The sequence below is a fragment of the Rhinopithecus bieti genome, unplaced genomic scaffold (assembly GCF_001698545.2).
Source record: "Rhinopithecus bieti isolate Rb0 unplaced genomic scaffold, ASM169854v2 scaffold_65, whole genome shotgun sequence".
NCBI lineage: Eukaryota > Metazoa > Chordata > Mammalia > Primates > Cercopithecidae > Rhinopithecus > Rhinopithecus bieti.
This window is the reverse complement of record NW_016803344.1, coordinates 5,802,919-5,818,842: the sequence shown is the minus strand read 5'-3', so window position 1 is coordinate 5,818,842 and position 15,924 is coordinate 5,802,919. Positions and strand designations below refer to the sequence as shown.

The 15,924-nt window shown below is 40.0% G+C and overlaps 1 protein-coding gene across 7 annotated transcripts in view; it reads right to left on the bottom strand.

Moving 5' to 3' along the window:
* Positions 1 to 15,924, bottom strand: part of ITCH (itchy E3 ubiquitin protein ligase) — a 136,481-nt gene that overhangs the window by 34,961 nt on the left and 85,596 nt on the right. For 6 of the 7 annotated variants that reach the window (XM_017878612.1, XM_017878617.1, XM_017878645.1 and 3 more), the window contains 2 exons: positions 10,327 to 10,411; positions 5,544 to 5,672 (listed from right to left, as the gene is read on the bottom strand). In XM_017878612.1, coding sequence (XP_017734101.1) covers positions 5,544 to 5,672; positions 10,327 to 10,411 — 214 coding nt within the window. The remainder of the gene's footprint in view (positions 1 to 5,543; positions 5,673 to 10,326; positions 10,412 to 15,924) is intronic. The other variant, XM_017878655.1, reaches the window with a different exon arrangement.

Here is a 15,924-nt window from a genome sequence, read left to right as displayed (position 1 = left end):
AAAAAAAAAAAAAAAGAAAGAAAGAAAGAAAAAAGAAAATGTTTCCATCACTTGTATTTTATTAATGAATTTGAATATGATTGATTAACTTATAACTTATAAGTTTGATAAACTTTACCAGTGACACCATCTAGGCCAGAATTTTCTTCATGAGAAATCTTTTTCTTCTTTTTCTCTTTTCTTTTTTGGGCCTCGGCCTCCCAAAGTGCTGGGATTACAGGCGTGAGACACCACGCCCGGCCTTTTTGTTTTGAGACAGGGTCACACTCTGTCACCCAGGCTTAAGTACAGTGGCGCGATCTCGGTTCACCACAGCCTCCTGGGCTCAAGCAATCTTCCCACCTCACCCTACAAAGTAACTGGGACTACAGGCACGCATCACCACACCTGGCTAATATTTTGTATTTTTTGTAGAGATGGGGTTTCACCATGTTGCCTAGGCTGGTCTTGAATTCTTGAGCTCAAGTGATCTGCCCACCTTGGCCTCCCAAAATGCTGAGATTACTGGCGTGAGCCACTGGGCCTGCCCTTAAAAATTATTTAATTATGCATTTGATTTATCAGCTATAGAGATATTTAGACTTACTATCTGTTCTTGTGTCCATTTTGGTGACATACCTTTTAAAGAATTTGTCCATTTGATCTAAAATGTTAAATTTATTGGCATAAATATACCCTTTATTATCCTTTTAATGTCTATCTTTTTTTCTCTACAGGTTTAATTACTAAGGGTTGTTAATATTATTCATGTTTACCAAAAATTTATCTTCTAGCTTTGGGCACTCCATTGTTTCTTTTCCACTTCACTGAGTTCTGCTTTTATTTACTTCCTTTCTTGTACTTACTTTAGGTTTAGTAACTTTCCTTTTTCTAGCATCTGAATGTAAAAGCAGAGATCACTGATTTTATCTTTCCTATATTCTCATCTACTTCTTTAAAACAAAAAGTTTCCCTCTGAAGAGTACTTTAGTTAAATCCCACAAATTGTGATATGTGGTGTTTTAATTATTATTCAAAATAAAATATTTCCCGATTTTTCTTGTAACTTCTTTTTTGAGCAATGGTAATGGTGTGGTGGAAGTCCCGCTGGACTATTTTTAAATGATGGGGACAAATACACTTCTATCTTACATAAACTACTATTATTTTAGTGTTTTCTATTATATGCACCCAAACTTACTGTAACTAAAACGAATGATAGAATAATATTATCGATAATTTATCCCCATATCTAAATTACCTCTGTATTTCATTAATACCAAATTGGCCTGATTTCCCAATTTCTGTTTTAAACATAAAAGTTGTTAATGTGGGCCGGGCGCGGTGGCTCAAGCCTGTAATCCCAGCACTTTGGGAGGCCGAGACGGGCGGATCACGAGGTCAGGAGATCGAGACCATCCTGGCTAACACGGTGAAACCCCGTCTCTACTAAAAAAAATACAAAACTAGCCGGGCGAGGTGGAGGGCGCCTGTAGTCCCAGCTCCTCGGGAGGCTGAGGCAGGAGAATGGCGTAAACCCGGAAAGCGGAGCTTGCAGTGAGCTGAGATCTGGCCACTGCACTCCAGCCCGGGCGACAGAGCGAGACTCTGCCTCAAAAAAAAAAAAAAAAAAAAAAAAAGTTGTTAATGTGTAGAAGTATAAAATTAGAAGGTAACAGGGAACCACCTTTGCTCTAAGCAAGCCACACTATAAGAAAACTACAGACCAACATCCCTTATGAACACTGATGGAAGAATACTAAATAAAATATCAGCAAAAAAATCTCAGCAGCATATTAAAAGCCTACTTTAATCCCTTTGACTAACTAGGATTTATTCCTCGAATGCAAAAATGGCTATTATATAATAGACATATCTAGGGATATGTCTAAATATCCCTACAGCTGATAAATCAAATGCATAATTAAACCTATGAAAAATCAACGTAATATACCACATTAACAGAATGGGGGGGGAATCACATGATCATCTCAATCGATACCAAAAAAGGATTATACGAAATTCAATACACTTTCATGATAAAACACTCCACAAAAGGGATAGGAAACACTAGGAATAGAGGGAAACTACTTCAATATAATAAAAGGCACATATAAAAATCTAACAGCAAACATCACATTCAATGGTTAGTTTTTTGAGATGAGGAACAATACAAGAATGCCTACTTTCGCCACTTGTAGTCAACATAGCATCCAGAAGCTCTAGCCAAAGGAATTAAGATAAAAAAAAAAAAAGATATCCAAATTGGGAAGAATAAAACTTATCTGTTTTCAGAAGCTATGATATTTTATGAAGAAAACACTAAATATTCCATAACAAAAAACCCTGCTAGAATAAGTGAATTCAGGAAAGTAGCAGCTTGCAAAGTCAACACACAATAATCAGTTCCATTTCTATATACTAAGAATAAACAAATGAAAAGAAAATTAAGAAAACAATTCCATTACAATAGCATCACAAAGAATAAAAAATACTTAGGAATTAACCAAGAAGGCAAAAGACTTGTACACTGAAAACCACAAAACACTGCTGAAATAAATTAAAGAAAACACAAAGATATCCACATTCATGGATTAGAAGACTTAATATTGTCAAGATGACCACACTACCCCAAATTGATATAGATATTGAATCTATATCGGTCAATATAGATTTTATTGATTTTATACATTAAATAAAAGCCCCTATCAAAATCCAAATGACCTTTTTTTTTTTTCAGAAATAAAAAAATCCATCCTAAAATTCATATGGACTCTCAAAGGACCCTGAATAGCCAAAGGAAGCTCGAAAAAAGAACAAAGTTGGAGGACACATACCCTCCTGATTTGAAAACTTGCTACAAAGTTATAGCGTGGTATTGGCAAGTCAGACATACAGACCAACAGAATAAACAGCGCAGAAATAATGCCTTGCATATATGGTAAAATGCTATTGACAATGATGCCACAATCATGCAATGAGGAAAGGACAGTCTTTTCAACAAATAATGCTTGGGAAAATTGGACATTCACATGTAAAAAGATGAAGTTGGACCCTTACCCAACAACATATACAAAATTTAACACAAAATGGATAAAAGATCTAAATGTAAGAGCTAAAATTAAAGAACTCTCAGTCCAGGTGTGGTGGCTCACGCCTGTAATCCCTGCACTTTGAGAGGCTGAGGCGGGCAGATCACGAGGCCAGGAGTTTGCGACCAGCCTGCAACGTGGTAAAACCCTGTCTCTACTAAAAATACAAAATTAGCCATGCGTGGTGGTGCGTGCCAAAAACCCCAGCTACTCAGGAGGCTGAGGCAAAAAGAGTCGCTTGAACCCAGGTGGCAGAGGGTGCAGTGAGCTGAGATCTTGCCACTGTACTCCAGCTTGGGCAACAGAGCGAGACTCTATCTCAGAAAAAAAAAAAAAGAACTCTCAGAAGAAAACTTAGGGCAAAGCTTTATGACACTGGATTTGGCAATGACTTCTTGGATATGACTCCAAAGGTACAGGTGACAAAGAAAAAATCAACAGGCAAGGCACAGAGCCTCACGCCTGTAATCCCAACACTTCTGGAGGCCGAGGCGGGCGGATCACCTGAGGTCGGGAGTTCAAGATCAGCCTACTCAACAAGGAGAAACCCTAACTTCTACTAAAAATACAAAATTAGCTGGGCATGGTGGTGCATGCCTGTAACCCCAGCTACTCGAGAGGCTGAAGCAGGAGAATTGCTTGAACCCAGGAGACGGAGGTTGTGGTAAGCCGAGATCGCACCATTGCACTCCAGCCTGAGCAAAAAGAGCGAAACTCCATCTCAAAAAAAAAAAAAAGAAAAAAAAAAATCGACAAATCAGACATCAAAATCTAAAATGTTTTATGCACGAAAGGGCACTATCTGCAGTAAAAAGGAAACTACAGAATGGGAGAAAATAATTGCAAATCATGTATTTGATAAGGGAGTAACACCCAGAATTATGGAGAACACCTAAAACTCAATTGCAAAAGAAAAGAAAAACAACAACAACAAATGGGCAAAGGACTTAAAGAGACATTTCTCCAAAGAAGATACACAAATGGCCAAGAAGCAAATGAAAAGATACTCAACATCACAAATCATTAGAAAAATACAAAGAAAAACCACAATGAAATACTACATTAAGGATGGCTATTTAAAAAAGACGATGATGACGAAGAAAACAAAACAAAACAGGAGAGCTAATGAGAATGTACAGAAATTGGAATTCTTCTACACTAGGGGGGAAATGTAAACTGGCATAGATACTCTGAAAAACAGTATGGTGGTTCCTCAAAAAATTAAATAGAGAATTAATATTTAATCCAGCAATTCCACTTTTGGGTATAGATACAAAAGTCATCGAAGTAGGAACTCAAACAGATATTTGGTTTTTGGTGTTTTTTTGAGACGGAGGGAATCTTACTCTGTCACCCAGGCTGGAGTGCAGTGGCATGATAGTGACTCACTGCAACCTCTGCCGCCTGGATTCAAGCAGTTGCCCTGCCTCAGACTCCCGAGTAGCCGGGATTACAGGTGTGTGCCACCATGCCCAGCTAATTTTTGTATTTTCAGTAGAGATGGGGTTTTGCCATGTTGGCCAGGCTGGTCTCTAACTCTTGATCTCAGGTGATCCACCTACCTTGGCCTCCCAAAGTTCTGGGATTACAGGCATGAGCCACTGCGCCTGGCCTCAAGCAGATAATTGTATACCAATGGTCAGAGCAGCATTATTTACAATACTCCCCCCAAAAACGGAAACAATGCAAATATCTGTGAACAAACAAAATGTGATATATATATATACACACTGGAATATTATTCAGCTTCAAAAAGGAATGAAAATGTTGATACACATTACAACATGGGTGAATCTTGAAGACATGACCTTAGTGAAATAATCCAGAGACATAAGAATAAATATTGTATGACTCTAATAATATAGGTACTTAAAGTAGTCAAATTCATAGAGAAAGAAAGTAGAATGCTGGTTACCAGGTCTGCTAAAGTTATTGTTTAAAGGGTACAGTGTTTCAGTGTGGAATGATGAAAACATTCTGGAGCTGGATGGTGGTAATGATTATGCAACAATATGAATGTGCTTAACGCCACTGAATTGTACACATAAAACAAGAAACTTTAGGTTACATATTTTCCCACAAAAAAAGTCATAAAGCAAATAAGCAAATCAAAAGGTTACTTTCTCAGAAATGGGGTAGGGGAGAATGAGAGCTTTTTTAAAGTAAAAAAGTAATGGGAATGAAAGAAGCTGAAAATCAGAAATCAGAGATTAATTGGTAAGCAGTACAATATCTATAAATTCTACATAGTTTCATTTACTGCTGTGTGAACAAATGGTAAGAAATATGAAAATCTCTAGAATAAAATATCCAAGACGGAGATGGAAATGCAAAATACTTAATGAACAGAAACCTACTGTCAAGCTAACTCAAGAAATACTAAGACTTCCACTCCTTGCTAATACAAATCTTTATATCAAAATCTGAAGGACCAGTTTTTTACTCTTAATCTACAATGTTTAGAAAACTTACAGGGCAGATTTTCCTGTGCGGGGATCTATATAGGTGGTAGTTCTTCTATTGTGGTCCACAAAATATGCAATTCCATCCACTGTGAATCTCATTTCCCAACCTTCAGGTAAGGGCTTTTCATTTAATTGACTACAAAACACAGGAAAAAACATAAACAAAAATATTAAAGAGTTGCTTGTTTGCCAAGTACAGAAGCCACAAATGTCAATAAACATAGCAGAAATCTTTTAGAAAGCCATTCAGTTCAGTAATTTCAGTTGTATACTAGACATCTATGTGGACATCCTACAAACAGGTTGAACTCAAAGTCCATCAACCACAATTCAAGTTTTCTGCCGTCTACTTGGCTTATGTTCCCCATTAGCTAATGACTCACTCTAAACATCTTGTTAACCAAGTTCTAACCATTCTGCCTTAGGAGTCTTCGTGTTCATCTCTATTTCCAATCCCCAACATCATCCTTTCTCTGGCTTTGTTTCTCTTCTGCTTTTCTTTTTTTTTTTTTTGAGATGGAGTCTCGCTCTGTCACCCAGGCTGGAGTGTAGGGGCACGATATCTTGGCTCACTGCAACCTCCACCTCCCAGGTTCAAGCGATTCTCCTGCCTCAGCTTCCCGAATAGCTGGGACTACAGGCACCTGCCACCATGCCCGCGCCCAGCTAATTTTTGTATTTTTAGTAGAGACAGGGTTTCACCATGTTGGCCAGGCTCGTCTTGAACACCTAACCTTGTGATCCTCCCACCTCAGCCTTCCAAGGTGCTAGGATTACAGGCATGAGCCACTGTGCCCAGCCATCTTCTGCATTTTTTCAACAGTCACCTAACTTGTATTCCTCATTTGATCTCACTCTAGGCCTGCTCTTATACTGATACTGCTAACAGAGTATCTTCCTAAAATAGAGATCTTATTAAATTAGTTGTCTCTGTAAAGTACTATCACTGTTCCACCGTTACCAATGATTATGATCTAAAGTTCTTCATATGGCATTCACTCAGCCTCTATACTCTGGCCTCAATGTTCCCTTTCAGATTTATCTTTGCACCCAAACCTCTAACTCCCTTTCATGAATCCCATGATTTCACAGCGTATGGCCACTCAGCACTTCCTTAAATAATATATGATCTGTCACACCTCCAAATGAAGCTTTTCCCTTTGTCCCATATTATCTATTGTTTTTCTACTAAGGCAACTCAAAAAAGAGATTTTTTTAAGAGAAAGAATCTCGACCAGGCGTGGTGGCTCACACCTGTAATCCCAGCATTTTGGGAGGCCAAGGCAGGAGAATCACGAGGTCAGGAGATCGAGACCATCCTAGCTAACACGGTGAAACCCTGTCTCTACTAAAACTACAAAAAATTAGCCGGGCGTGGTGGCGGGCACCTGCAGTCCCAGCTACTCGGGAAGCTGAGGAAGGAGAATGGCGTGAACCCAGGAGGCGGAGCTTGCAGTGAGTCAAGATGGCGCCACTACGCTCCAGCCTGGGCAACAAAGCAAGACTCTGTCTCAAAAAAAAAAACAAAAAAAAAAACAAAAAAAAAAACAAAAAAAAGCTGGGTGTGGTGGCGCATGCCTGTAGCCCAAGTCACTTGGGAGGCTGAGGCAGGAGGATTGCTGGAGCCCAGGAGGTCAAGGCTGCAGCAAGCCATGATCATGTCACTACACTCCAGCCTGGATGACAGACTGAGACTTTGTCTCAAACAACAACAACAACAACAACGACAACAACAAAGCTGTATTCACTTAACTGAATACAAATGTCAGATAAAATAGACTACCAAAAATGTAAAAAAGAGGTTTCTCAATTTTTATAATTACACTCGCAAGATAGGCTCAGTAACCAGCTGTTGTCTTGAAAATAGATAGAACTAGGTCATCTGTGTTGTTAAAACAGAATTCTAACTTTAGCTATAAAACTTTAAACATCTAAGGGGAAACAAAAAAAATGGTAGCAAATTATAGAAAGGTGACTACTTCAATTATATCCTTAGAAAATTCTAAAAGGAAGAAAATGTTATCTATGAAATTCTTCATTCTTCCTTTATGGAAACTGAATAAATTTAAGTAAATGCACTAACTCCATTTAAAAGAAAATGGTCATTTCTTGGTAGGCAGAAAAGCTATTTTAAGTTTAAAGCATATCTTCTTTTATTTTAGTTTTAGTTTTCTGAGGCAGAGTTGCCCAAGCTGGAATGTAGCGGTGTGATCTTGGCTCAGTGCAACCTAAACCATACCTTCAGAACAAAAGTTTTAAAATTTTGAGCCATGGAATATCTGTGCTCAAATTATAATTATACCAAAAGAGAGGTCTGGCTTTTGCCCTTAGCAACTTGGTGGTGATGTTTAACCCCTTGGAATGCACTGCGTATTGGGAATATCCTTGTTTGCCTGGAAGCTTTGATCACTGGACAGTCAATAATGCGATTTATAATGGAGGTTGTGGGACACGGCACATCAGTTCCGACCTCTGGAGGAACTAGAGACTAAGGGCATTAGCTCAAATCTCCAGTAAGGAACTGGAGACAAAAGGTCACCCATGAGGGCAGTATGTGATTAAGCCTCAACAAAACCCCTAGATACCAGAGACTTCCCTGGTTGGTGATACTCAACCTCAATGTGCACTGTCCCACAACAATGCTGGATGTTCAGAGCCTCCCAGACTCTACCCTGTGCACCTCTTCCTTCTGCTGGTTTTATTTTGTATCCTTTCTTTATAACAAATGTGACTATAAGAGGTTTCAATGAGTTCTCAGTATTTCTAGTAACCTATCATACCTAAGAGTGGTGGTGGGGGCCCCAAAATTTGTAGGCAGTTGGTCTGGAGCCGTCCTTTGGACCCCCAATATTGTAGCTGATGTCTGAAGTGAGCGCAGCAGTTTTGTGGAGGACTGTGTCCTCTGACTGTACAGTCTGCCAAATTCCTTGCAGAATGGAATCTTCTGGCAGTCTGATAAATGCATAGTATTTAGATGCATAACATCAACCCATAGACTGTTATGGGTTGAACTGTGTCCTCCTTCCAAATGCATGTTTATATCCTGGCCCTCAATAACTCAGAATGTGACCTTATTTGGAAACAGAGTTACTGCAGATGTATTAAGATGAGGTCATACTGAAGTACTGTGGGCCACTAATCCTCTAGGACTGATGTCCTTATAAACAGGAAATTTGGGTACAGATAGACATATAGACAGGAAGAATGCCATGTGAAGACTGGATTCATGCTGCCACAAGCCAAGGAGCTACAATAAGCCAGGAGAAAGACCTGGCACAGATCACTTCCTAGTATCTTCGGAGTGAGCATGGCCCTGCTGACATCGTGATCTCAAGCTTCTAGCCTCCACAACCCTGAGACAACACATTTCTGTAGTTTAAGCAACCTCCTTTGTGGTACTTTGTTAAGGCAACCCTAGCAAACTAATATGCATACTAGTATAAAATGTTACAAAGATAAACCATTATATATACATAATTATCAAAACATTATCCCTATAATCCCAGCTACTCATGAGGCTAAGGCAGGAGAATCGCTTAAAGACAGGAGTTTGAGAACAGCCCGGGCAACAAAGAGAGAACCTTGTGATAATATATATATCTCTTTATTAATAAATTAACTAGCAAGTCCTTGTAATGATGTATGTAAACAAGTATTTAGAGATATCTGCAACAGGCCGCGCGCGGTGGCTCAAGCTTGTAATCCCAGCACTTTGGGAGGCCGAGACGGGTGGATCACGAGGTCAGGAGATCAAGACCATCCTGGCTAACACGGTAAAACCCCATCTCTACTAAAAAATACAAAAATCTAGCCGGGCGAGGTGGCGGACGCCTGTAGTCCCAGCTACTCGGGAGGCTGCGGCAGGAGAATGGCGTAAACCCAGGAGATGGAGCTTGCAGTGAGCTGAGATCCAGCCACTGCACTCCAGCCTGGGTGACAGAACGAGACTCCGTCTCAAAAAAAAAAAAAAAAAAAAAAAAAGAGATATCTGCAACAACACAGAATATTTTAACACCCTTTGACTTCTACTGATGGCAAAGTCCTAGGCATTCTTAATCCTACATGGTAGTAGCCTACTTTCATAATGGAAGAAGATACTAAATTTCCATTAAAGAGTAATAAAACTGAGTATGTATTTTCTTCCCCCTTGAAGCCACATACCCTGGATTCTTAACCAGTGATCTCAGGTTAAGAAATCCTGATTTAGAATCACTAATCTGTTCTTAGTAATTAAAAATAATATATATATGTTAATAAGTATATTCCTCATGTGCCAGATAATTTTTTTGTTTTTTCTATCTTTTTTTTTTGGAACAGGCCTAAACCTGTCCTCCAGGTTGGAGCGTACTGGCACAATCACGGTTCACTGCAGCCTCGACTTCCTGGGCTCAGGTGATCCTCCCACCTCAGTCTTCCAAGTAGCTGGGACTACAGGTATACATGCCAACACACCCAACTTTTGGGGATTTTTTTTTTGTAGAGACAGGGTCTCACTGGTTACACAGGTCTTGAACTTCTCACCTCAAATAATCCTCCCTCCTTGGCCTCCCAAAGTGCTGGGATAATGGGCATAAGCCACCATGCCCAGCCAAAGTTTTTTCCTGTACTTTGAAGAAATCTTCAAACTTTCCATTAGATGAAAATAATAGTATAATTTTCTCTTTTCAAAGTATGTAGGTGATTAATGTTTTAGGTCTTTGGCAAAAGAATATGAACTTTGATTTTCTTCAGTTGTTAGAAATAAGGTATAATCTTTAAGAGATTAAATATACACAAGTAACTATTCTTACCCTTGACTTCTGGGGTCTTCCCATTGTGTAATTCGAGTGTTGTGGTTGACGAAATATACTCTGCCATTGCTGTCTGTTCTCTTCTCTTTGGGAAAGGCAGAGGCGGGGGAAAGCAAAGCATTAGCATTGGCATAGTCTTCTTGCTCAAGGTAAAATAAAATTATCTGAATTTGCCCATTTCTCATTGCACTGTTTATTTTACAGTTTTTAAATCACAGCTTTAAAAGGTTTAATTTATTCTTTGACTATTAAATGCACATCCTTACTGAAGTTATAGAAGTATTACATCTTAGAAGCTACGTAGACGTACTTTATAATGTCCTAATCATAGGACCTTTCTACTCAACCCAACCAACAGCAGCAAGAATAATGAACAGATATTTGGTTTTTCACACAGGACCTTCATTTTATTCTTAATGGTCCCATAGGGTAGGTGAATTCATCTTTATCCTCAAGATAAGAAAACTCAGATAGGTTAAATAATCTACCTGAAACCTCAGAATTAAGTAGCAGAGATGAGATGGAAACTCAGGTCTCCATTTAGGGATTTTTTTTTTCCATACCACATCATTTCATTCATTAAAATATAAGAAGGAGCCAGGCGGGGTAGCTCAGGCCTGTAAACCCAGCACTTTGGGAGGCCAAGGTGGGTAGACTGCTTGAGCTCAGGAGTTTGAGACCAGCCTGGGCCACATGGTGAAACCTCGTCTCTACAAAAAATATAAGAAAATTAGTGGGCCGTGCTGGCAGCCCACTAATATATATATTTAATATATATTAAATATAAATTTGTATATGTAAATACACACACACACACACACATACATATATATATATATATTTTTTGGATACAAGGTCTCACTTTGTCACCCAGGCTGGAGTGCAGTGGTGTGATCTCAGCTCACTACAGCCTTGACCTCCCAGGTTTGGGCAATCCTCCTGCCTCAGCCCTGCAACTTGCGCAATTTTATTTTTAGAAACCAAGCTTTTTAAAAAGTTTGAATCCATTCTGTCATCTTTAATACATCAGTTATTCATTCTGAGATATGTTGAACAAATTAAAAAATTAGGATACTGGAAGAGTCTCATCTTTTGAAGAATTAATTGGTAATGGGACTCAGAAGCAATTTGCAGGGCTAAAGCAGGAAAGTTGCCGTGGCGCGGCAGGAAAAAAAAAAAATCAAAAAAAAAAAAAGAATATATATAATATATATATGTATACCACAGCGGGCGCACATATTATAATATATAAAATATACATAATAAGGCAATAATTGCATTTTTTTTGGTTATATGCAGGCATTTTCAATAGAAAAGACGTGATTTCTTTTCTATATACTTAACATATCTCATTCCTTAATATACCCAGTTCAAAATCCTATATATCTCAGTAACTTATCTATAACAAGGGGATAGGAACAGAAATCGTCTCTAATTCTGATCTAAAGCTGTCTGCTTGTTCCCAACTTGCATACTTGCTTTAGATTCTCCTTGTTTTCTTTGTTGTGGTTCCCAGATCTTACAATTATTACCTTCTTTCCTGAGTCTGTCCCATTAATGTTTTAGGAAGAATGTGGGATACTGCAGGCAACAGTGGCTCCACGCTGTAATCCTAGACATTTGGGAGGCTGAGGCGGAGTGGAGTTGCCGAGCTCAGGAGTTCAAGACCAACCTGTGAACAATGGTGGAAACCCCGTTCTCATAATAAATTACAAAAAAATATATGTTGTGTATGCCAGTTGCACCTGCGTGGGTCGATGTCTTGGTGCTTGCTCCCTGGGACGGTCCTGCCGTCAGTGGTGCTGTGTTTGTGTATTGTGATTGTCTTGTGTGTGGCGTAATCCGTAATAAATGGAAGTGTGAATTGTACTGCTTAGAATACTGACTTATCTGTCCATTAACTGAATTTTCAAAAGATGGCTTTCTGTCTCCTATTCTTATTTTGTTCAGCTGCTCACAATGATAATTGCTCGTCTCTAGATTATCGAATGAATTCAATTTCTTTAAAGGCTTGTTTCTAAGAATTCAGCTTTTAAACAAACTATTTTTAAGCTTAATCCAGGTTGCATGGCTACTTTTTATTTCCTGTGGTTTGAAAATATTGGTTAATATTGGCCCTGTGGCTACACGGCCTGTTAATCATAGCCTTTTGGGAGCTAAGAGCAGGATGGGCCTGAAGTCATGGAGTTTGAGACCAGCTGCCAAAAGGTCAAAACCCAATCATATTATCAATACAAAAATTAGCTGGTCATGGTGGTGGGCACCTGTGTATAATGTGTATGTGTGTGGGCAGGAGAATCTGTGTACCCGGAGGAGAGGTTGCAGTGATCAAGATGGGGTGCGTGCTCCGCTCTGCGCGAGCCAGAGCAAAAATCCATCTCAACACTTCCGCGCGCCGAAAAATTGGTAAACTATTTTTTCAATACTTTGAGATATTTGGCGTTGTGCCCTTCAGTTCTTGATCACGTTGTATTGGTAATATTATTTCCTGTCCCCTGCTTTCCAAGTTAGCATGGTGATACACATGAGGTTAAAGTATGGTGGTTACTAGTGCGCATCTCAAACTTGTTCTGGACGTTTCGTCTTGCGGTGTGCTTCTGGCTTGGTGGTTGGTGGGCTCAAGCGTCGGATCGAGCCCTTTGCGAGCGAGCTGCGAGGATCACGGAGGTCATGGAGATCACGACACCTGGTAAACAGTGACCCGTCTTACGTCAAACAAACAGAAAAATAGCCGGGTGAGGTGCGGGGCGCCTTCGTCCCAGTCCTCGGAGTGAGCAGAGCATGGTGTAGAACCTGGAGCGGGAGTTCGTGAGGCCGAGATCTGGCCCTGAACTCCGCCTGGGTGACAGAGCAGACTCTCGTTCAAAAAAAAAAAAAAAAAAAAAAAAGCTACACCTTCTATGTCAGCTGAGCTTAAAATGAAAATAGAACTCCACTGTGCATAATAGACAGAAAAGTGGGACTCTGCCTCTCATGACACATAGGTTTTGCTGGTCAAGGCATCTTCAGTGCATAAGCTTATCACCAACTCAAAGGCTGCCTCTAAAGAAAAACATAATCACCCACAGTGTTACAGCTTGCTCTTGTTAACATGACAGCAAGGTAAGTTCATGTCTTGGCAGTAGCATTAAATTTTAAAAATTTATTTGCAGAATACAGAATTCTCTCTTTCTTCTTCTTCTTCTTCTTTTTTTTTGAGATGGAGCCTTGCTCTGTCACCCAGGCTGGACTGGAGTGCAGTGGCGCAATCTCAGGTCACTGCAGCCTCAACCTCTCAGGTTTAAGCAATTCTTCTGCCTCAGCCTCCCAAGTAGCTGGTACTACAGACACCCGCCACCACTCCCAGCTAATTTTTGTATTTTTTGTAGAAACAGGGTTTCACCATGTTGGCCAGGCTGATCATGAACTCCTGACCTCAGGTGATTCACCTGCCTCAGCCTCCCAAAGTGCTGGAATTATAGGCATGAGCCACCACACCTTGCCAGAATTCGCATTCTCGTTTAAATATATATATCCAAATAATTTTTATAACCTAAAAATAATACCGTAAGTACATAGCTGAGCACATACTCAACTTTTTTCTTTTTTTTTTTTTGAAACAGAGTCTCACTCTGTTGCCCAGGCTGGAGTGCAGTGACACAATCACAGCTCACTACAGCCTTGACCTCCCAGGCTCAAGCAATCTTCCCACTTCAGCCACCCAAGTAGCTGGAACTATAGGCATGCCACGCCCGGCTAATTTTTGTATTTTTTTGTAAAGACGGGGTTTCACCATGTTGCCCCAGCCTGGCCTCGAACTCCTGGACACAAGCCTTGGCCTCCCAAAGTACTGGGATTACAGGCGTGAGCCACTGTAATTGCTGTTCATCTTTACCTGTCAGCAAAGTTCAGATTTCAGACCAAGATTTTCCTTTCAGAAGATAACATGAGGCAAGAGAAAATTAATAGCAAATATTTTTCCCGTATATATTCTAAGTATATGCTGCTGAGATCAGCCTTGACACACTTGTGAACTGAAGGCTCAGAGAGGAAGTGCTGTGGCTGTAGAACTGATTTCTTTGTTGAAAAATCACATGATAGGCCAGGCGCGGTGGCTCAAGCCTGTAATCCCAGCACTTTGGGAGGCCGAGGTGGGCGGATCATGAAGTCAGGAGATCGAGACCATCCCGGCTAACACGGTGAAATCCCGTCTCTACTAAAAAATACAAAAAACCAGTCGGGCGAAGTGGCAAGCACCTGTAGTCCCAGCTACTCAGGAGGCTGAGGCAGGAGAATGGCGTAAACCCAGGAGGCGGAGCTTGCAGTGAGCTGAGATCCGGCCACTGCACTCCAGCCTGGGCGACAGAGCAAGACTCCGTCTCCAAAAAAACAAAAGAAAAATCACACGATAAACAATACTGAAATTACTGAACATCAAATCCAAATGCACATTAGAATACTTCCTGACTTGATGAATAAAACAGTAAAAAACAGATACTTCTTGTCATTCTATGTATTCTTTCACAGTAACGAGGAAAATTAGGAAATATCTTCATACTTGATTGGAGAAGCACCTACACAAAGCCCTATTAAATAATACTGGTGAACCAAAAGTGTTCTTTGTTCTCTACCCTCTATAGTATGTGCATGTGTTAAAAATTCTTCATTGCCTAGCTAAGCATGGTGGCACACAACTGTAATTCCAGCTACTCAGGAGGCTGAGGCAAGAAAATTGCTTGAGGCCAGGAGTTCAAAGCTGTAGTGTGCAATTACTGTGCCGGAGAACAGCCTGGGCAACACAGGGAGATCCCATCTCTAAAAAACAAATTCTTCACTGTCAGCTTATGAGGTAGTAATGTCTAGTCTTAGCATATAAAAGTCTGAAAGGGTGCAGGCTGTAATCTGGGATTCTATCAACCTGGGTCAATCCTGAAAGTATGTCAGGTGGGTCGCTTCATCTGATATAGTATCAGTGTTGTCACTGGTTCTACAAGTAAGGTATATGCCCCAAAGGCAGCAGGTTATAAAGTAGTGCTCAGTTCGAGTAGGATAATCATAAACACCTGTAGGAAGGGGCACTACTTCAACATGTGAAATGTGAAACCTAAAAATAAGCAGACTGTAAGATAACAGAACAAGACTCTAATAACCTGGCTAAGCTGGATCTTTAACACAGTATTCTAGCAAAGCATTGTTGGCTAAAGTAAAAATGAGAAAGATCTGGATGTTAAAGAAAACGATGAATACAGAAGGCAAGGACCAGCTTGCAGGAAAGGCTTTTCTGATAAAGGAAATGTAGCTCACAATTCAGGTTTCTATAAGCAAGAGGCAATTTTTTCTACACCTGCCCTAGAGAAGGAGTAAAACAGTTTGTTTCTGACCATAACTATGAAGCAGGTCATATTTTTTCTGCAACCTTTTTTTTTTTTTTTTTTTGAGACAGGGTCTCACTCTGTTGCCCAGGCTAAAGCACAGTGGCACAATCTCGGCCTACTTGCAGCCTTGACTTCTCAGGCTCAGGTGATCCTCCCACTTCAGCCTCCCAAGTAACTGAGATTATGGAGGTGTTCCTCCACACCCAGATTATTTTTTGTATTTTTTTTTTTTTTTTTTTTTTTT